Raw genomic sequence first — 25,259 nt, forward strand, 5'->3', positions numbered from 1 at the left:
TTAAGGCTAAGAAAAAGTCTAATTTTCGTTCCTTTCGCAATTTCAGGAACGGACCGGCTAATAACTCCACTGCCGCTAGACAAGAAGGTAACGCGGCCCAGCCCAAACCCGCTTGGAAGCCCATGCAAGGCTGGAACAAGGGTAAACAAACCAAGAAACCTGCTGCTGCTACCAAGACAGCATGAAGGGGTAGCCCCCGATCCGGGACCGGATCTGGTAGGGGGCAGACTATCTCTCTTCGCTCAGGCTTGGGCAAGAGATGTTCTGGATCCCTGGGTACTAGAGATAGTTTCCAAGGGATACCTGTTAGAATTCAAGGGACTTCCTCCAAAGGGAAGGTTCCACCTGTCTTGCTTATCTTCAGACCAGATAAAGAAACAGGCATTCTTACATTGTGTAAGAGACCTATCAAAGATGGGAGTGATAAACCCAGTCCCCTCCGGGGAACAAGGTCTAGGGTTTTACTCAAACCTGTTTGTGGTTCCCAAAAAAGAGGGAACTTTCAGGCCAATTCTGGATTTAAAGATATTAAACAAGTTCCTCAGAGTTCCATCCTTCAAGATGGAAACCATTCGGACAATCTTACCAACAATCCAGCAGGGTCAATTTTTGACTACCGTGGATCTAAAGGATGCATATCTGCATATCCCAATCCACAAATCTCATCATCAGTTCCTGAGGTTCGCCTTTCTGGACAAACATTACCAGTTTGTGGCTCTTCCATTCGGTTTAGCCACCGCTCCCAGAATTTTCACAAAGGTGCTAGGGTCCCTTCTAGCGGTCCTAAGACCGAGGGGCATCGCTGTAGCACCTTATCTAGACGACATCCTAATCCAAGCGTCCTCTCTTTCCAAAGCGAGGGCTCATACAGACATTGTGTTGGCTTTTCTCAGATCTCACGGGTGGAAAGTGAACATAGAAAAAAGTTCACTGTCACCGTCCACAAGGGTTCCTTTCCTGGGAACAATAATAGATTCTGTGGAAATGAAGATCTTTCTCACAGACGTCAGAAAGACAAAACTTCTAAAAGCTTGTCGAGTTCTTCACTCTATTCCTCAACCCTCCATAGCTCAATGCATGGAAGTAATAGGACTAATGGTCGCAGCAATGGATGTGGTTCCTTTTGCTCGAATTCATCTAAGACCATTACAGCTGTGCATGCTCAATCAGTGGAATGGGGACTATACAGACTTGTCTCCCCAAATTCAAGTAGACCAGGTAACCAGGGACTCACTTCTCTGGTGGTTGACCCAGGATCACCTGTCTCAGGGAATGAGTTTCCGCAGACCGGAGTGGGTCATCGTCACGACCGACGCCAGCCTCTTGGGGTGGGGCGCGGTCTGGGACTCTCTGAAAGCTCAGGGCCTATGGTCGCGGGAAGAGTCGCTTCTCCCGATAAACATTTTGGAACTAAGAGCTATATTCAATGCGCTCCTGGCTTGGCCTCAGCTAGCGGAAGCCAGGTTCATAAGATTTCAGTCGGACAACATAACGACTGTTGCGTACATCAATCATCAGGGGGGAACAAAGAGTTCCCTAGCGATGAAGGAAGTAACCAAGATAATCCAATGGGCAGAGAATCATTCCTGCCATCTATCTGCTATTCACATCCCAGGAGTAGACAACTGGGAGGCGGACTATTTGAGTCGTCAGACTTTCCATCCGGGGGAGTGGGAACTCCATCCGGAGGTCTTTGCTCAGTTAACCCAATTATGGGGCATTCCAGACATGGATCTAATGGCGTCCCGTCAGAACTTCAAGATTCCTTGCTACGGGTCCAGATCCAGGGATCCCAAGGCGACTCTAGTGGATGCATTAGTGGCGCCTTGGTCGTTCAACCTAGCATATGTGTTTCCACCGTTTCCTCTCCTCCCCAGGCTCATAGCCAGGATCAAACAGGAGAAGGCCTCAGTGATTCTGATGGCCACGCAGGACTTGGTATGCAGACCTGGTGAATATGTCATCGGCTCCACCATGGAAGCTACCTTTGAGACAGGACCTTCTAGTACAAGGTCCATTCGAACATCCCAATCTAGTTTCTCTGCAGCTGACTGCTTGGAAATTGAACGCTTGATTTTATCCAAGCATGGGTTTTCAAATTCTGTGATTGATACTCTGGTCCAAGCCAGAAAACCTGTGACTAGAAAGATTTACCATAAAATATGGAAAAAATATATCTGTTGGTGTGAATCCAAAGGATTCTCCTGGAGTAAGATTAAAATTCCAAAGATTCGGGGGAACTTCCGGGCGGCGGCCATCTCTGGACGCAAAACTGTTTGCTGCTCACACCTTCCTGCTGAAACTACAGAATATTGAAAGATATAGCCAGTATTTGGGCTTTAAATTGTTGGAAGCAAGACTTTGAAAAGTTAATCTTTCATTTGATGCCTCCCTTCCTAGGATCGTGCAGCACCTACTGTTACCGGAGCTATTTCAAGGCTGAGGCCTTCTCAAAACCCCCCAGTGACTCCCACACGGGAATTCACTGTCGCGCAGCCCCCTGTTGGCGGCTGTTTACTGCATAACTGCTAAAGCTGATCTTTTCTATCTCAAAGACACTGACTTTCTTTTTTTCTCCCTGTAATACCAACATTCCTTATGACTATATAGTACCATCACTGTTATTGAGGCTAACTAGCAGGAAATCTTAGAGCCTCCTTGTTCAGCGCATACCGGCTAAAGATGGCGACTGATGCCGAAATAATCCTTTCAGCCGTGACAAAGCTTCTACAGAACCACCATATGAGGATACAGCGGGCCTGGGCAACTGAATGTGAAAGCCTCCGTGTGTTGGCCAGACAGGTTGGCAGTGCTCACTGTCGTACCATATCAGTAGCTCCTGCAGGGCAAGTGGAAGACGCCGCCGATTATCAGGGGCCTGGCCATAGCGCTACAGACCAGGTATCTCAAGTTCAAGCCCTGGAGAAGGCAATACCACTTCTAAGCCTTCCTATTAAAACCCCCCTAGCAGCAATAAAAGACCCACCTGACATCCCGGTAGTGACCGAGATGCAACCGCAAACCTCCAGACAGCGACAGACAGCTAAGGCAGGAACAGTCACTGTCATTGGGGAAGTAAAAATTGTAACCCTGTATTCGGACATGACTCACCTCTCCTGCGGCGTGGAGGACATCAGCGAGGTGCGCCATGGGTATCACGGATGTAAAGTGTCGGCGGAGGCACTGAAGCAATTTGAGACTCAGCCGACCTACACTAACCTGGAAGTTTGGGCCGCATTGGTGAAAGCCCCCACGGCACATTGCCGCATGTCTATGGAAACAGCGAGACTGAGGGTCAGACCGCCAAGATGGGGTAAATTTCAGGGAACTTTCTGCCAGCCATTGCCCAGTATACACATTTCTTTCCCCTGCTGGACTTTTGATCCTGGGGGCATTTGGACATGATCCCATGCAGTAGCGTCCATACTCTGTCACGGGGCGCACACGGGGAAAGGAAAAGGTACACCTCTGTTTTCATTGTGTGGGGCTTGGGTCTGCCTGTATATGAACCTGAGGGATGATGTGTCAGCTCTAGATAACTAAGTCCCACTTCATATTAGACTTTTGCCCTGGGTGACCCAAATCTATGCTGCCTTGGTTGCCCTATCCAGCACTGGGACTCGCTCTCATGAGTGGACTGTGACTAACGACGCTTTAAGATGCGAGAACTTTTCAGACACTGCATGAACATTTATCACCTATGTTCTGCTTAATGTATGCTCAATATATCTGACACAGATAAGGTGGCCTTTTAGTAGAATTTTGAATGTCTATTACTAATGCTTGCTTTTATGTTCAGGTCTATATTTAGCTACTAGCATGTTCACCTATTTATTACCTAGATTTAGCTCACTATATTTTCCACTAGTACATTTCAACAGCTACAGCTAGGATATTTGCTGCAAATGTACCCTTAAAAGGCAACAGACACTCTAATCTATAGCTCTCTTTCTTATATTATAGAGCGCCCCCCAATAGGGGTCAGCTAAGAATTCCCCTCCTTTTGGGTAAAATTTGTGTGACTAGTTTTATAATAGCACTCACTGTGAGTATGCCGTACTGCCTGGGTAATATGTCTTTCCACTAGACGATAATATCGATCTAGTCATAAGAATTACTTGTGAAACAATAAGTACCTAGCTTACTTATGGCCTGATAGCAACTGGTACTTGTTTTAGCAATCCACTATGTTTAAATGTTGGTTCATCACTATTCTAATCCACACTTTGGGTCCAAGAGTGACCCAGTATCTTTTTTTTTTATTTTTTATTTTTCTTTCCTCCCCATTATCCCCCTTTGTGCCACATTGATAGTGTTGGGGGTCCAAGAGTGGCCTCTATAATCCATTGGGGGTAAACGTTATATTTAATTTGCTATTATATCCTAAGGGGAGCTCCCTATAACAGAAAACATGAGGTTGGGAATGTTCTCATTGGTTTGTTTCATTGCATTACTAAATGACATTTATATTCCTTTCTAGCCTTGACTGTAAATCAAGATTCTGTGCTAGTTAATGCTTTTTCCTGTCTTTTGTGCCATTTATATGATTTCTTTTTCCTGTATTTACATGTCATGCAAAGTATTGCCTAATGATTATTGTATGTATTAAACCTCAATAAAAATGTATTTAAAAAAAAAAAAAAAAATTCCAAAGATTCTCTCCTTTCTCCAAGAAGGTTTGGATAAAGGATTGTCAGCTAGTTCTCTAAAAGGACAGATTTCTGCATTATCCGTCTTGTTGCACAAACGACTGGCAGCTTTGCCAGATGTACAAGCTTTTGTTCAGGCTTTGGTTAGAATCAAGCCTGTTTACAGACCCATGACTCCTCCTTGGAGTCTAAATTTAGTTCTTTCAGTTCTTCAAGGGGTTCCGTTTGAACCTTTACATTCCATAGATATTAAGTTACTATCTTGGAAAGTTCTGTTTTTGGTTGCTATTTCTTCTGCTAGAAGAGTTTCTGAATTATCTGCTTTGCAGTGTGATCCACCCTATCTGGTGTTCCATTCAGATAAGGTTGTTTTGCGTACTAAGCCTGGTTTTCTTCCAAAAGTTGTTTCCAACAAGAACATCAACCAGGAAATAGTTGTTCCTTCTTTGTGTCCGAATCCAGTTTCAAAGAAGGAACGTTTATTACACAATTTAGATGTTGTTCGTGCTTTAAAGTTCTATTTAGAAGCAACAAAAGATTTTAGACAAACCTCATCCTTGTTTGTCGTTTACTCTGGTAAGAGGAGAGGTCAAAAAGCTACTGCTACCTCTCTCTCTTTCTGGCTGAAAAGCATTATCCGCTTGGCTTATGAGACTGCCGGACGGCAGCCTCCTGACCGTATCACAGCTCTCTGGTCTTCTCTGCACACTTTTGCCAAATTCTACAAATTTGATATTTTTGCTTCTTCGGAGGCTGTTTTTGGGAGAAAGGTTTTGCAAGCCGTGGTGCCTTCTGTTTAGGTAACCTGATTTGCTCCCTCCCTTCATCCGTGTCCTAAAGCTTTGGTATTGGTTCCCACAAGTAATGGATGACGCCGTGGACCGGACACACCAATGTTGGAGAAAACAGAATTTATGCTTACCTGATAAATTACTTTCTCCAACGGTGTGTCTGGTCCACGGCCCGCCCTGGTTTTTTTTTTTTTTTAATCAGGTTGAAAATTTTTTCTTTATACACTACAGTCACCACGGCACCCTATAGTTTCTCCTTTTTCTCCTAACCGTCGGTCGAATGACTGGGGGGCGGAGCCAGAGGGGGAGCTATATGGACAGCTCTTGCTGTGTGCTCTCCTTGCCTTTCCCTGTGGGGGAGAACATTTCCCACAAGTAATGGATGACGCCGTGGACCGGACACACCGTTGGAGAAAGTAATTTATCAGGTAAGCATAAATTCTGTTTTTTGAGTAAACTGTCCCTTTAAGTGCTAAACTAATAAGATCTGATCTCCCTGCAAGTTCAATCGATTTTAATGGGTTGTGGTTTTAAAGAACACATGCTATTTCATATACAAGAATAAACATAAATATGCCATTTCTATACATTTTATACTCTGCTGCTTGTATAACATATCATTGGAAACACATTAAGGGAACATTATTTTATTGGAAAGAATAAAAATATTATGTTGAAAAGCGCTAACAATTGGGATAAATACTGTAAAGCAAAATCGAGAAACAGGCTGAAAACTCTTGTCCAAAAAATCTGCTAATGCTTTTTAACCTATTATTGTTGTACATCTCATTGCATAATAAACTTAAAGGGACATTACGGTAAACATTTAAATGCATGTAGATGAATTACATATTTAAATAGAAACATATTTGCAATAAACATGTATTGGCAAAAATGCTTATAGTAAAATTTATCACTGTTTTAGTGTTAACATTTTTCTCTGCACGTGCACGAGAAGCATAGCTAGATATTCTCAGTGAACCAGCATTTTAAATACTGCAGATGTTCAGAGTGCCAGAGGGGTTTGTATCATATCAGCAATTAACAAATTGAGTCTTTACCAGATTGTATAAGCACCTTAGCAAGTGCTGTGTTTTGAAACAGCTATAGCTTTTATTAGAAACTTTCTAATCAAAACCAAAATGTGGATTCCAGTTTTGGCTGGAATGTCCCTTTAAAGGACCATGAAATACAATATAATTAAATAGAAAATGCCTGATAAGAAGATAATGCAATAATACTTACTCTGCATTTCAAAAAAGAATTGGATTTTTTTTTTAAACAAACTGTTTTAATTTGTCTGACCCCTGAATCATGTGACAGCCATCAGCAAATCAGACTCATTTACGTATACACTATGAACTCTTGCTCATACTGAAATCAGTAAGAGCTGGTGCCTTAGAGCAGTGATTTGCAACCTTTTTTTTGCCGTGGCACACTTTTTTACATTAAAAAATCCTGCGGCACACCACCATCCCAAAATTTTACAAAATGACACATTGTAGCCTAATACAGTGTATATGTGTATATATATATATATATATATATATATATATATATATATATATATATATATATATATATATATATATATACACACACACACACACACACACACTGTACTGTGCTGTCATGCCATGCCTCCTACAAACTATATATGGCATATTGACATTCATTCACAAACAATCGTAATGATTGTCTGTGAATGAATGTCAATGTCATGGTTGTAAATGATGCCTGATGAGCCTGTCTCATACCTCCAAATATTTCAAAATTTGAAAGAGGGACACCCCCGCACTGTTGTCAGTCTGCCGCGGCACACCTGGGGATCTCTCACGGCACACTAGTGTGCCACGGCACACTGGTTGAAAAACACTGCCTTAGAGAGCCGGGCATATTAAAATACTAGGCAGACTTTGAAGATTTAAGTAAATTGGAACATTTTAATTTCCTGCTCTATCTGAATCACAGGAGTTTTATCTTTAGTTTCCCTTTAAAGGGACACTCAACCCAAATTTTTTCTTTTGTGATTCACATAGAGCAGGGGTGGGCAAGAGGTAGATCGCGGTTTACCAGTGGACCGCTAGTGAATTTTGAGGTGACCGCCAGGAAGATTTCAAAAGTCTGCATAATAAGAAAAACATTTCTCACACATCTAGATTCTGAGTGAAGAGCCTCGCCACCGTAGATGTATGAGAAATGTTTCTCTTATGCAAACTTTTGAAATCGGCTATGAGTCTATGACGGCGGTATGTGTACTTCAGCATGCGCAACGCGGTTGTAGATGAACTCGCGGCCCCAGCTTTGGTTACTGCCTGTCCCAAACAGACTGAGATGTTGCTCGGTATCCCTGGGTTTGGCAGTTCCAGGTCCTTGCTCTGTCTGATATTCTGCTGATACTTTCTAGTTCTGTCCTCCGTTACTTGTAGCCAGGCTCTGCTGGGTGAATGGTCTGTTACTTTCCCTCAGGTTCTTTTACTTACTCTGTACCAGGCTCTGCAGGGCGAATGAAGATGTGATTTAAATACAAGGAGCGCCTATCTTGAAGGCAAACACAGATAATAATAGTATCAAATGTGTGTATTTATTAGATGTGTGTATTTATTAGATGTGTGTATTTATTAGATGTGGGTATTTATTAGATGTGGGTATTTATTAGATGTGTGTATTTATTAGATGTGTGTATTTATTAGATGTGTGTATTTATTAGATGTGTGTATTTATTAGATGTGGGTATTTATTAGATGTGGGTATTTATTAGATGTGTGTATTTATTAGATGTGTGTATTTATTAGATGTGGGTATTTATTAGATGTGGGTATTTATTAGATGTGGGTATTTATTAGATGTGGGTATTTATTAGATGTGTGTATTTATTAGATGTGTGTATTTATTAGATGTGGGTATTTATTAGATGTGTGTATTTATTAGATGTGTGTATTTATTAGATGTGGGTATTTATTAGATGTGGGTATTTAGTTGATGTGTGTATTTATTAGATGTGTGTATTTATTAGATGTGGGTAATTATTAGATGTGTGTATTTATTAGATGTGTGTATTTATTTAAAACATTGTTTAAAATCAAAAATAGATTAGTTAAACCTATTCCATATATAAAATGTAAAATGTTATTGAACCTACTACAAGGACATATGCAGAGGTGATATCCTACTTAAAACAATAGGTTGGAATAGTGATGTCTATTAGTAGTCCAGTACTGATAGGTAATCCTAATCCAAAAATGGGAGCTGAAAGAATTTTTATTCCTTGAAAAATAGTGAGTGCCTCACAAAAGAAAAAATAGTGGATGTGTGAAAAATATAAAAATAAAAATAATAACAATAAAACTGTATTCAAAATAAGAAAATATAAATCACAAAAATCAAAAATATTTCGAACTATTTTTGATTTTTGTGTTTTGTATTTTCTTATTTTGAATACAGTTTTATTGTTATTATTTTTATCCCATTTTTGGATTAGGATTACCTATCAGTACTGGACTACCAATAGATTTATCACTATTCCAACCTATTGTTTTAAGTAGGATATCACCTCTGCATATGTCCTTGCAGTAGGTTCAATAACATTTTACATTTTATATATGGAATAGGTTTAACTAATCTATTTTTTATTTTAAACAATGTTTTAAATAAATACACACATCTAATAAATACACACATCTAATAAATAAACACATCTAATAAATACACACATCTAATAAATACACACATCTAATAAATAAACACATCTAATAAATACACACATCTAATAAATACACACATCTAATAAATACACACATCTAATAAATACACACATCTAATAAATACACACATCTAATAAATAAACACATCTAATAAATACACACATCTAATAAATACACACATCTAATAAATACACACATCTAATAAATACACACATCTAATAAATACACACATCTAATAAATACACACATCTAATAAATAAACACATCTAATAAATACACACATCTAATAAATACACACATCTAATAAATACACACATCTAATAAATACACACATTTGATACTATTATTATCTGTGTTTGCCTTCAAGATAGGCGCTGCTTGTATTTAAATCACATCTTCATTCACTCTCAGGGGTTACTAGGGACCCTTATTTCATGGAGCCATAAGACATTAGTTTCGGTTAAGCGCTGTGAGATAAATTGTATAAAATTTCTGCTGGGTGAATGATCTGGTGTTGTTTTTTTCCCCCTAGGTCTGTTACTCCCCTCAGGTTCTTTTACTTACTCTGTACCAGGCTTTGATGCTGCTCTCTGATACTTTCTCTGACACACTAATATTAGCTATACTGTGCTAGTTTCTGCAGCTTTCTGTCCCCAGAATTTGTTGTCACCAGATTGTGCAGGTCAGTGCTGTTGCTGCTATGCCAGTCTCTGGTTGCTGTGTAAGGCGGTACAGAGCCTGCAGGTCCTGCTGCTGTCACTGTCCCAACTATTTGAAGTAGTCTTCAGCTAGTAGCGAACGGATGGAGAGCAGCCAACTGGACCTGTCCCCTAATCAACCTGACATGGCGTCCAGCCAGTAAAATTACTTTGTAGAATGAGTCTGTCTATGATTGGCTGAGAATAGTTTATTGTCATCGTTGTACCTGAGCTGTGAGTTTCTCATGTGTTCCAGGCTTGACTACTCCGCTAGTCCTAGACTCGAGCTGTCTTGATTGTGAGACTACTTATTCATACGCAGAGGCGCGGTACACAGATAAGGTTGCTTGATGGTCCCAGCGTGACAATGAGAGAGCTCTCACAGTAAGTAAAGAGCGTGGCTGTATTTATTATTAAAGAGGGCGGCTGATTTTTAAAGCTGTATTATTTGAGGCAAAAATAAAATTTTCAGCCAGTGACTGGTGTTTCTTTTTTTTTTAGCTAGGTGACCACGTCACTTGGAATACAATTAGAGGTAGCCCTTGTCTTACAAAAGCCTGCCCACCCCTGAGATAGAGCATGCAATTTTAAGCAACTTTCTAATTTACTCCTATTATAAATTTTTCTTCATTCTCTTGCTATCTTTATTTGAAAAAGAAGGGATCTAAGCTAAGGAGCCAGCCAATCTTTTTGTTCAGACCCTGGACAGCACTTGTTTATTGGTGGGTAAATGTATCCACCATTCAGCAAGAACAACCCAGGTTGTTCACCAAAAATGGGCCGGCATCTAAACTTACATTCTTGCTTTTCAAATAAAGATACCAAGAGAATGAAGACAATTTGATAATAGGAGTAAATAAGAAAGTTGATTGAAAATTGCATGCTCTATCTGAATCACGAAAGAAAAAATTTGGGTTCAGTGTCCCTTTAAGGCGGAATGTTCCCTTTCACTACAATAGGTTTATTAGTTGAAAGTTTTAATAATAATTCAATTTATATAAAGGGACAGTGAAGCTATTTTGTTACATTAGAAGGATGGTATTTAAATTGCATTACAATTTTTTGAGAAGCAGATTTTCCTTAACTACAGTATGTACGATTACATTTTGCAGAAATGCTGGAAAAAGTATTCCCCATCAATCAATAGTGCTGAGGGAGTTGTCCCTATCAGCCAGTAAGCAATGTCCCAAGGATAAGTTGTACACACACATCTGCTGCCTTCTTCTTATTTTATTATTAATGTAAACAGATTTAACGTTACTGCATTAAAAGAGACAAACGCCTAGATTTAGAGTTTTGCGTTAGCCGTCAAAACCAGCGTTAGGGGCTCCTAACGCTGGTTTTGGGCTACTGCTGGTATTTAGAGTCAGTCAGGAAAGGGTCTAACGTTCACTTTCCAGCCGCGACTTTTCAATACCGCAGATCCCCCTACGCCATTTGCGTATCCTATCTTTTCAATTGGATCTTTCTAACGCCGGTATTTAGAGTCTTGGCTGAAGTGAGCGTTAGAAATCTAACGACAAAACTCCAGCCGCAGAGAAAAGCCAGGAGTTAAGAACTTTCTGGGCTAACGCCGGTTCATAAAGCTCTTAACTACTGTGCTCTAAAGTACACTAACACCCAAAAACTACCTATGTACCCCTAAACCGAGGTCCCCCCACATCACCGCCACTCTAATAATATTTTTTAACCCCTAATCTGCCGACCGCACACCGCCGCAACCTATGTTATCCCTATGTACCCCTAATCTGCTGCCCCTAACACCGCCGACACCTACATAATATTTATTAACCCCTAATCTGCCCCCCCCCAACGTCGCCACTACCTTACTTACACTTTTTAACCCCTAATCTGCCGACCGGACCTCACCGCTACTATAATAAAGTTATTAACCCCTAATCCGCCTCACTCCCGCCTCAAAAACCCTATAATAAATAGTATTAACCCCTAATCTGCCCTCCCTAACATCGCCGACACCTAACTTCAAGTATTAACCACTAATCTGCTGACCGGACCTCGCCGCTACTCTAATAAATGGATTAACCCCTAAAGCTAAGTCTAACCCTAACACTAACACCCCCCTAAATTAAATATAATTTTTATCTAACTAAATAAATTAACTCTTATTAAATAAATTATTCCTATTTAAAGCTAAATACTTACCTGTAAAATAAACCCTAATATAGCTACAATATAACGAATAATTATATTGTAGCTATTTTAGGATTTATATTTATTTTACAGGCAACTTTGTATTTATTTAAACTAGGTACAATAGCTATTAAATAGTTAATAACTATTTAATAGCTACCTAGTTAAAATAATTACAAAATTACCTGTAAAATAAATCCTAACCTAAGTTACAATTAAACCCAACACTACACTATCAATAAATTAATTAAATAAAATGCCTACAAATAAATACAATTAAATAAACTAACTAAAGTACAAAAAATAAAAAAAGAACTAAGTTACAAAAAATAAAAAAATAATTTACAAACATTATAAAAATATTACAACAATTTTAAGCTAATTACACCTACTCTAAGCCCCCTAATAAAATAACAAAGCCCCCCAAAATAAAAAAATGCCCTACCCTATTCTAAAATAAAAATCGAAAAGCTCTTTTACCTTACCAGCCCTTAAAAGGGCCTTTTGCGGGGCATGCCCCAAAGAAAACAGCTCTTTTGCCTGTAAAAAAACCCCCATACAATACCCCCCCCCAACATTACAACCCACCACCCACATACCCCTAATCTAACCCAAACCCCCTTAAATAAACCTAACACTAAGCCCCTGAAGATCTCCCTACCTTGTCTTCACCACGCCGGGTATCACCGATCCGTCCAGAAGATGGTCCAAAGTCTTCATCCAAGCCCAAGCGGTGGCTGAAGATATCCATCATCGGGCTGAAGAGGTCCATCATCCGGCTGAAGTCTTGATCCAAGCGGGGGCTGAAGAGGTCCATCATCCAGCTGAAGTCTTGATCCAAGCGGGGGCCGAAGATATCCATCATCCGGCTGAAGTCTTCTATCAAGCGGCATCTTCAATCTTCTTTCTTCCGGATCCATCTTCATCCCGCCGACGCGGAACATCCATCCTGGCCGACGACTTCCCAACGAATGACGGTTCCTTTAAGGGACGTCATCCAAGATGTCGTCCCTCGAATTCCGATTGGCTAATTCTATCAGCCAATCGGAATTAAGGTAGGAAAATTCTGATTGGCTGATTGAATCAGTCAATCAGATTCAAGTTCAATCCGATTGGCTGATCCAATCAGCCAATCAGATTGAGCTTGCATTCTATTGGCTGATCGGAACAGGAAACAATGGGGCTGCGTTAGGCGCTGAACGCTGCTTTTTGCAGGTGTTAGGTTTTTTTTCAGCTCAAACTGCCCCATTGTTTCCTATGGGGGAATCGTGCACGAGCACATTTTTGAAGCTGGCCGCGTCCGTAAGCACCGCTGGTATTGAGAGTTGCAGTGGCGGTAAATATGCCTCTACGCTCCCTTTTTGGAGCCTAACGCAGCCATTCTGTAAACTCTAAATACCAGCGGTATTTAAAAGGTGCGGGGGAAAAAAAGCACGCGTAGCTAACGCACCCCTTCTAACGCAAAACTCTAAATCTAGCCGTAACATTTTTAAATTTCTGCTATTTAATGTGCATGGTTGACTTTTTTTAAAATGTTGTTTTAATGGGACATTAAAGTCTATTAAGTTTTAAATATATGTGCATTTAAAAAAACAGGAGTTTTCTTAACCCATCTCTCTCTGTGTTTTAAATTACAATTCATAAATCCCATCATACTGATAAGAAGAGATGAAACTACCAAAGGTTGCTTTATGTATTCTAACCAACACTCACACATTCACTTTATACACAGACTATACACATATACACACACACACACTATACAATCACAGACATACACACACATACAGACTATACAAATACACACAGACTTTACACACGCCATAAATACACACACACACACACTATACAATCAATCACAGACGTGCACACACACACACTATACAAACACAGACATGCACATACACACAGACTATACGCACACTATATACACACACTGTACAATTACAGACATGCACACACGCACTATACACACACACACACTATACAATCACAGACATGCACACACACACACTATACAATCACAGGCATGCACATACACACATATTATACACATACACTAAGACTATACACACACTATATACACACACACTTTACAGTTACAGTCATGCACACAAGCACTATACGCACACACATACAAACATTATACGAACACAGACATGCACATACACACAGACTATACACATACACACTATACAAACACAGACATGCACATACACACAGACTATACACATACACACTATACAAACACAGACATGCAAATACACACAGACTATACACATATACACACTATACATACACACACATACAAACACGCACACAATATACACACACTATACAAACACAGACATGAACATACACACATACTATACACATATACACACTATACATACACACACACTACACATACTATACATGCACATACACACAGACGATATACATACACACTATACAAACACAGACATGCACATACACACAGACTATACACATACACACTATATACACATACAAATACCTTACAAACTTGAAAAACACATACACTCAGACTATACACACACACATACACTACAAACACAGACATGCACATACACACAGACGATATACATACACACTATACAAACACAGACATGCACATACACACAGACTATACACATACACACTATATACACATACAAATACCTTACAAACTTGAAAAAGACATACACTCAGACTACACACACACACACACACACACACACATACACTACAAACACAGACATGCACATACACACACTATACACATACACACAGGCTATACACATACAAACACTATACAAACACAGACATGCACATACATACACACTATACACACACTATATACACACACTATACAAACACAGACATGCACAAACACACAGACTATACACATATACACACTATACATACACACATATACACACACACCCTACACATACACACTATACAAACACAAAAATGTACATACATACAGACTATATGCACACACACTATACAAACACAGACATGCACATACACACAGACTATACACATACACACACATAAAACCACACCCTATACACACACACTATACAAACACAGACATGCACATACACACAGACTATACACATACACACACACACACAGACTATACACATACTATACAAACACAGACATGCACATACACACAGACTATACACACACAGACTATACACACACTATACAAACACAGACATGCACATACACACAATACAAAGACAGAAATGCACATACATATGATAACAGAGTGTACACTGAACTTCGGAAACGCAGTGCTGGCCAACTAACTGTTCGCACTTCTCACCTGTGTAGTAGAACGTCTACGCGTTTCAGCTGCTCAGAGATCTTGATAAAGGCTCTGAGCAGCTGAAACGCATAGACGTTCTACTACACAGCTCCTGACTTGGACACAACACAAATAAAAACTCCCATAACCAATTCTTTCAATGTGCTATCAAGTGCACATACTGAAGCGGTAGGAGTTCGGAGATAATCACAGCAGTTTACAGCTTTATGAATAAGTGCGTGTACTTTCAGCATTTGCCACTGATTGGATCTAACACCCCGGCAGCTCTCACGGTTCAAGTGAGTCATTCAGGCAAGGACGCCGAAGAAAGAGTGAGTACACTTAACACGCTAAATCTTAGTGTCTATAGTGTCCGCTTTATTATTATAACTATCGTTGGAGACATAAGAACTTTGCTACCACTGAGAGCAATAACTTTGTATCACCATATAACTTGGTATCATCAGATTCAAATATGAGAAATTTGACCATATTGGAAACATACGTATAACCCTACACCAGAGCTTTCCAAACATCTCATGTTAGTGACACACTTTTTTAGACCTACATCATTTTGTGACACAGTAATTCAGTTATACTAGCAAACAGGAGGTTAAACTAACTTGTTTTAAGAGATACGGACACATACATAAATAATATAATAACTAAATATATTTACAAGTAACAGTAAGTATGTGCAAGAATTTTTAAACAAGTTTAATAACACCAATAGCTACTTACTATTTTAATGGGATTTATGAGGTTGGTGGAATATTAGATAAAGACACTCGCATTTCATCATCAAGCATTTTTAAGCTTCCACTTCCTACCCATATATCAGTAGCAGCAATGCAATGCTGGGAGCTAGCTGCAAAAAAACCCCCCACTGACTTCTGCTCAGCCTTTAAGCTGCCGCCCTCAGAGTTTTGCTAGTCTGACTGACTACTGCCTACGCTGCAAACACACTGCTGTCCCGCTTACTGACTTCACATGCAGTCACAAGCTGATTGAGGAGACTACATATGCAGTCAGGAGCCAATGTGCCGCCAAAGCCGCTAATCGGAATAGTTTCAGTACCCGCTGAGCTGCGCCAATAGGTTAAGATGATCTGTGACCCACTAGGTATCAATCATGTGTCAACCACGTGATATGCGTAGCAGGCCGGCGGAAAGTCGAAACCCCCCCCAAAAAAATAAAAAATTTGTGCTGAAGCAGGGACACACCTACACACTGCTGTCGACACACTTCTGTGTCACGACACACAGTTTGGAAAGCACTGCCCTACACCCTTTGTATCAGTGTTCAAACCTGGTCATATTGGAACTTTCATTCCTATTAAAGAATATCCTTTTGACGCTATAATCACACCGAGGAACTCTCTGTGAAATGTATCTTTTATTTCCTCACGGTAGCAGTACTATAGCATCATTTAATTATACCAGCTATACCAGCCACACTCTACTGTTTTGTATCAGCCGTCAACACCTGCATAGTTGTGTTAGGTAGAGAATATTGTTAGAATATCAAGTTTAATACATTGACATATGCTTGTATCATTGTTGGGACACCGGTGTCATTGTTTTTAAAATTTTAAATGTACCAAGACATTCTTATTATTATTTTTATCTAGGTATTGCCTATGTTTTAATTTGTATCACATTGTCATGTATTAAATATCCTCTTTATGATATATTTAGTTTCATCTAGTGATCCATTTATTAGAACCACATTTATAGAGTTATTATAAGAATCCCTTTAGATAGGCACACAATTGGTAACAGCAATAGATTGAGTTATCCATGCTATTAGTCGCACTGTCTTGCGAGTATCTGGAATTTTGGTTTAACATAATATGTTAGCATATATTTGATCTTCCATGCAGTCAGCCTGAGGCACCACTAACAATCTCCACCCTCAGAAATGCACATACACACAGACTATACACATACACTATACAATCACAGACATGCACATACACACAGACTATACACATACACTATACAATCACAGACATGCACATACACACAGACTATACACACACACTATACAATCACAGACATGCACATACACACAGACTATACACACGCACTATACAATCACAGACATGCACATACACACAGACTATACACACACACTATACAATCACAGACATGCACATACACACACTACATATATATATATATATATATATATATATATATATATATATATATATATATATATATATATATATATATATATATATATACACACACTACAATCACAGACATGCACATACACACATACTATACACACATTTTATACACACTATACAATCACAGACATGCACATAAACACAGACTATACACATATACTAAGACTATACACACACTATATACACACACTATACAATCACAGACATGCACATACACAGACTATACACATATTTTATACACACACAATACAATCACAGGCATGCACATACACACATATTATACACATACACTAAGACTATACACACACTATATACACACACACTTTACAATCACAGTCATGCACACAAGCACTATACGCACACACATACAAACATTATACAGACACAGACATGCACATACACACAGACTATACAAACACAGACATGCACATACACACAGACTATACGCACACACATGCAAACACAGACATGCAAATACACACAGACTATACACATATACACACTATACATACACACACATACAAACACGCACACAATATACACACACTATACAAACACAGACATGAACATATACACACTATACATACACACACTACACATGCACACTATACAAACACAGACATGCACATACACACAGACGATATACATACACACTATACAAACACAGACATGCACATACACACAGACTACACACATACAAATACCTTACAAACTTGAAAAAGACACACACAGACTTTACACATAAACACAGACTATACACACACACACACACTACAAACACAGACATGCACATACACACAGACTATACACATACACACAGGCTATACACATACAAACACTATACAAACAGAGACATGAACATACACACAGACTATACACACAAACTATACACATATACATACACACACACACACACACACACACACACACACTACACATACAGACATGCACATACACACAGACTATACACATATACACACTACCAGGGCCGGCGCTTCCACTAGGCAATCTAGGCAGTCGCCTAGGGCGCACTGCCAGCTAGGGTGCAGGCAGCAGAGCCAGCCTACTACTTTTATGGGCAAAAAATAAATAAATTTCTGTGACAGTGTATTTTCATATTTTTTTTATTTTATTTTATTTATTAAGTCAGAGTCTCAGACTCAGAGACAGTCTTCACAGTCAGTACTTCTAAGTTCTTGACCTCGTGGACAGGAGTCACAGGACCGGTAGTAATGTTAATTGTATATTATATTTATTGTTGCGCCTGCTAGCCTCCTACCCGCGCTAGGCGACGCCGACGTCAGCACCCTCAACGTCACCATCCATCACCACGTGACCACCCCGCCCGCTTTGCCGCTCCCGCTCATTGTGCTGTGCCAGCCTGAGCCTCACACACGCGGCAGCAGCAGCCGGAAGAGACAGTCACAGTGACAGAAGAGGTCGAGGAGAGAGAGTGACAGACAGTGTCACTGTCATTAGGGCTAGCAAGCAGCAGTAGTAGTCCGTGTTACCAGTAGAGCCTGAGGGTAGAGTAGAGAGCCAGTGGCATTCGCAGACAGACACAGTGTGCTGCGTGCAGTGTCATGTGCAGAGCTCAGCTAGCCAGCCCAGACAGAGCCGATCAGATCAGCACTGGTCGACGGACCGGGTGTGTGTGTGGACAGTCAGTGTCATGTGGAATGTGGACCCTGACCCTCACCCAGGCCCAGCCCAGGCAGGACGGAGGAGGACGAGGTCGAGGACGACGACCAGACCACCAAACAGAGGTGAGAGCTCAGAGACTCAGCCAGGAGAGTCATGAGAAATTATTTCATAAATTTCTGCTTGACTGCTTTTTATATTTTTTAAATATAATATATATGGAGGTCTGAGGTCAATGATGGCTTGGCATGATGATCATCATGTGTATGTTGTTGATATTTGTGACTAGTAGAAGACACAGTAGTCACTGTCTGACTCTCTCACTGTCTATAATATATCTACCTCATTTTAATGGTGAGGGCTGCCGGTGGTAGTTTGTTAATTGAAAACTGTGATTATCTAGCAAATTTGCAGGCAGCAGATGGATTAATAAAAATAACACAACAGTCAATTATTGATTGTGTTATTTTTATTAATCCATGATGCTGCCTGCAATTTGCAAACTAGTATGTATTTATATTATATAGTCTACTACTCTTAGACTTAGTTTGGATTGTGGACAGTGCTGTGTCCTGTGTGGAAGGAAATTTGTATTTTATAATTTTCCCGCCTGGTTACAAAACTCATGTAGCCACGTGGGTGCGGCTAGGGCTAGTCACCGTGTTTGAGAAAAACTTACTGTCTAAGTTTCATTTCATCCAAAATCTTACACTTGTAGTGGATGGATCAGGATCATGACTGAGGTGGTGCTTTCATGATATAAAGCTTTCTATGCATATGCATTGCCAATGCCACTTATTGTGTTTGTGTAATTACTAGTACTTGGGAAGTTCCATTTCTGATAGTTAATGGAATTTGTGTTCCAAGTTGGAACACTAATTCCATTAACTATCATCAGTAATGAAACAGGCGCATCAGATCACCCACAACAGTACATGTCAGTACACAGACATTATATATTCTGATATTCAGGGGGCCCCTGAATGTGTGGCTGAGAACTTATGCTGGGTTGTTGTTGAAACTAGTTACAGGCCTGCCTGAGGCCTGCCTTAGAACAACAATGTATGAATGATGTTGTATGAATGATGAATATTTCATTGATTTTCTTAAAACAAATTATATAAATATAAATGTAATACTTGTCTACCTATTGCTATTTTACATGTGATGATGTGACTGTGACTGAGGGTCATTCATAGTATACTGTCTGTATAGTATATATAATATAGTATTATTTGATTTCACAATCTGCTGTTGCAATTTCTTTAATTAAATAATGCACAGGGATGATGTGCTCACATGGGAATATTTAAAATATTCCCATGTGAGCACATCATCCTGGCAAATGGCAGATTGGAATTTGTGAAGATGCCAGTATCTGCAGCCAGCAGGGGTAGTAGTGACAGTGTTATAAGGGCAGACACGACCCTTTTTTTTTTTTTTTTAGATAAAATATTATATTTTATATAAAAAGAAAGAGGGTCTGCTGCTGCCCTTATAAAACTACCCCCCCTGATGCAGAATCTGGCATCTTCACAACCTGCGTTTGCCTTCACAAAGATAATAGTAGTAAATTAGAAAGTTGTTTAAAATTGCATGCTCTATCTATCTCTGTGAATCATGAGATTGTTTTTTTTTTAATCTTTTTTTTGCTTAAACAAGTATTATACTTGTCATGTTTGGTATATGGTTAAAAGGACACAGTCTACTCCAGAATTGCTATTGTTTAAAAAGATAGATAATCCCTTTATTACCGCTTACCCAGTTGTTCATAATTAACACAGTTATTGTATATTAATATACATTTTAACCTATGTGATTACCTTGTATCTAAGCCTACTGCCCCTTATCTCAGTTCATTTAACTGACATGCTTTTTAGTCAATCGGTGCCCTCTCATACGTAACTCCACATGCATGAGCACAATGTTATCTATATGGTACACATGAAATAACACCCTCTAGCTCTGAAAAAACTGTCAAATGCTTTCAGACAAGAGATGGCCTTCAACTTGAAGGCCATCTCTTGTCTGAAAGCATTTGACAGTTTTTTCAGAGCTAGAGGCTTCAAGGCCTTAGAAATTAGCACATGAGCCTATCTATGTTTAGATTTCAACAAAGAACACTAATGGAAGAAAGCAAATTTGATGCTGAATGTAAATTGTAAATGTAAATATATATTGACACGGTGACTTGCTAGCTTGTAATTGAGTTTTAAACAGTAACTACTAAGTTGTCATGAAAAAAATAATTCTTTAATTTTGCCCAGGATCAATTGCTGGGCCTGAGGTGTGGGGTCATTTGTTTCTCAGGTGAATTTTTACCAACGTACGGTTATTTGTTAATTAATAAAACATTAAGCAATGGGGTCAACTTCCCAGCTTAAAGGCAAACATAGGGGTGACCATGTGGGTGTAGTTGGGGGAGATTGTGGCATAGTCACTTATGTCTTTGATTGTAATATACATATATAAGTAGTTTTATATTTTCGAAGATGGACCATAGAGCTGAACTATCTTTACTTAAGCAGATGTTTTTTATTTTCTTCAGTTACCTATGGCTGATAAAAAACGACCTTCTGGAGCCCAGTACCGCAAACGAGAGGCAGAACAAGCTAAGGAGCAATCAAAGCAAGAGGGGTATTTCTTTAGATACCTTCATACACAGAAAGCAAATCAAGAACAAGAATGTGACTAGTGGAACCTGCCACTGGGGATGGGGAAGCTGAATGTTGTGCTCCAACTACAAGTCATACTGAAGTTTCACAATTTGGAAATGTTTCTAGAAATAATGAAGAAGAAAAAGATGTCAATAACAGTGAGACTAGTAGTATCACTGCAAAGCCATCAAAAGAAAACAATATTGTGCCTGATTTGGATTACAGTGACCCTGCTAAATGGCCCAACTCTTGCAGTGATGATCTATGACAGCTTATAATTCAACATGGACCACAGGAGGTTGTATTACATGATTTTCCCAAAGACTCAAAAAACAGACGATTTTCTACTGTACACTACAAGAGGAGACTGGCAAATGGTGAAGAAGTGTGTTGCCAATGGTTGATATATTCAACCTCAAAAGATGTGGTTTTTTGTTTTTGCTGTAAGTTGTTCAGTAAAAGAAATGTTGCATCATCCCTACAAGAAACAGGTTCAAAAGACTGGAAGAACATTGGAGCAATTATTTCTTCACATGAGAGGAATACTGACCATTTGGAAAACTATCAAGCCTGGCGTGAACTTGAATTCCGCTTATCTAAAGATAAAACAATTGATGCTCTAAACCAGCTGAAAATTAGGCAAGAAGAACAATATTGGCAACAAGTCTTGCAACGCTTGATTGCTTTGGTAAGAGTTCTTGCCATGCAAAACTTATCATTCCGTGGTACAAATGACAAGTTGTATAGTGCCGGCAATGGAAATTTTTTAAAGTTTGTCGAATATCTAGCCCTTTTTGATCATATCATGAATGAACATTTGCGTAGGGTTAAAGATCAAGAAACATTGGTTCACTACCTGGGAAAAGATATCCAGAATAAGCTTATACAGCTTCTAGCCGGTGCTATAAAGAAGAAAATTATAACAAGTACAACCTCAGCTAAATACTATTCAATTATTCTGGACTGCACACCCGATGTTTCTCACATTGAGCAAATGACAATGATTGTACGTTTTGTCGATGTAAGCAAACCATCAGATAATGAGTCTGAAAGTATTACTATAAGAGAACATTTCTTAGGATTTATTCCACTACAGGAGACTACAGGTGCCTTTATAGCAGAAACTCTTCTTGAACAGCTGAAGCTAATTCAATTGCCAATTGAAAATCTGCGTGGTCAAGGGTATGACAATGGCAGTAACATGAAAGGCAAACAAAATGGAGCACAAAAGAGAATACTGGACTTAAACCCACGTGCGGTTTTTGTGCCCTGCAATGCACACTCTTTAAACTTGGTAGTCAATGATGCTGCTAGGTGTTGTCTGGAAGCAACTACTTTCTTCGGGTTAGTTCAACAGATTTATAATTATTTCTCTACATCAACTAAGCGTTGGCAAGTTCTAATTAGCCATATATCAGACTTAGGCATAACTGTTAAGCCATTGAGTGAAACAAGATGGGAGAGTCGGATTGATGCTTTGAAACCACTGAGATATCATCTTGGTAATATATATGATGCTTTGATAGAGATTTTTGAGGATACAAGCCTATCAGGTCCATCTGGAAAAACTTCCAGAGTTGAGGCCAAGGTCCTTGCTGATGCAGTTAGTAAATTCAAGTTTGTGGTATCCCTTGTTACATGGTACAACATCCTTTTTGAAGTCAATCTTACAAGCAAGCTACTACAAAATAAGGACGCTGATTTAAATTCAGCTACAAGACAATTGCAAGTGACCAAGAATTATCTCATAACCTGCAGGTGTGATAAGGGTTTTCAACAAGTTTTGACAGATGCTACTGAGATTGCAAATGAGATACAGATAGTACCAAACTTTGAGACAGAAGATCAAGTTCGAAACAGGAGAAAGAAACGGCAGTTTGATTATGAGGCCCGAGAAGAAGCACCACAAGATCCAAAGCAGAAATTCAAAACAGGTTTTTACTATGCTGTTTAAGACATGGCAATACAATCGATTGAAGAGAGATTCCAACAGCTACAAAAATATAATTCACTATTTGGCTTTCTATATGACATATACAGTATAAAGAAAAAATAAACAGAAGATTTACTTAAGGACTGTAATAATTTGGAAAAGTCATCGATGCATAATGGAAACAAAGATATTGATGCTGAAGATCTGCGTTGTGAACTTGAAGCAATAGCTCGAAGACTTCCAAAGCCTATGCCGCCACAACAGGTACTTCTCTTCATACTACAAAATAAACTTCTGGATAACGTGCCCAATGTTTCTGTTGCTCTGAGGATCCTTCTCACACTTCCAGTATCAGTGGCAAGTGGTGAACGTAGTTTCTCAAAGCTCAAACTTATAAAAAGTTACATACATTCTACAATGTTGGAAAAGAGACTAGTTGGCTTGGCAACTATATCTATTGAACACACACAGGCAGCAGCACTTGATCTGGCTGAAATGGTGACAAAATTTGCAAAGGAAAAGGCACGCAAAGTGAGACTTTAAGGTGTCTGAAATTTAAAAAAATTTCTGACAAATCTGTTTTTTTTTGGTTTGTTTCTCTGGCTGGAAGGAAAATACAGACTCAGTTAATATATATTTTGTTTAATTAAAAGTTAAAATATATTTGTTGTTAATATAGGCAATGTAACATTTGGTTACTTTATATTTTGCCTTTAATATTGTTGCTTTTGGCATCTTATGCCACACCACTTATTCATGAAAATTAAAAGAAATTTAAAAGTGTTATGTTTTGTTTCTTTAATTTTTTATTTTTTTTTGGCATGGGGTGGGCGCAAGTAACTGGTCTCGCCTAGGGCACAAAATAGTCTAGCACCGGCCCTGCACACTACACACTATACACATGCACGCTATACAAACACAGACATACACATACATACACACTATACAGACACTAAATACACACACTATACAAACACAGACATGCACAAACACACAGACTATACACATATACACACTTTACATACACACATACACACTATACACACACACAGACATGTACATACACACAGACTATATGCACACACACTATACAAACACAGACATGCACATACACACAGACTAAACACATTAAACACACATAAAAACACACCCTATACACACACACACATACACACAGACTATACACATACACACACACAGACTATACACACACTATACATACACAGACATGCACATACACACAGACTATACACACACACTATACAAACACAGACATGCACATGCACACAATACAAACACAGAAATGCACATACACACAGACTATACACATACACACTATACAAACACAGACATGCACATACACACAGACTATACACATATACACTATACAAACACAGACATTCACATACACACAGACTATGCACATACACATTATACAAACACAGACATGCATATACACACAGATTATACACAAACACACACATACATACTATACATACACACTATACAAACACAGACATGC

General features: G+C 39.1%; 1 protein-coding gene across 1 annotated transcript in view; it reads left to right on the forward strand.

Annotated features, from left to right (window-relative positions):
- The window catches only part of OAT (ornithine aminotransferase), a 101,006-nt gene extending 76,486 nt beyond the window's left edge, over positions 1–24,520 (forward strand). Inside the window, exon 10 of the mRNA XM_053692608.1 lies at positions 21,696–24,520. Coding sequence (XP_053548583.1) covers positions 21,696–21,709 — 14 coding nt within the window. The 3' untranslated portion in view covers positions 21,710–24,520. The remainder of the gene's footprint in view (positions 1–21,695) is intronic.
- Positions 24,521–25,259: the final 739 nt, after the last annotated feature.

The sequence above is a fragment of the Bombina bombina genome, chromosome 9 (genome assembly GCF_027579735.1).
Source record: "Bombina bombina isolate aBomBom1 chromosome 9, aBomBom1.pri, whole genome shotgun sequence".
NCBI lineage: Eukaryota > Metazoa > Chordata > Amphibia > Anura > Bombinatoridae > Bombina > Bombina bombina.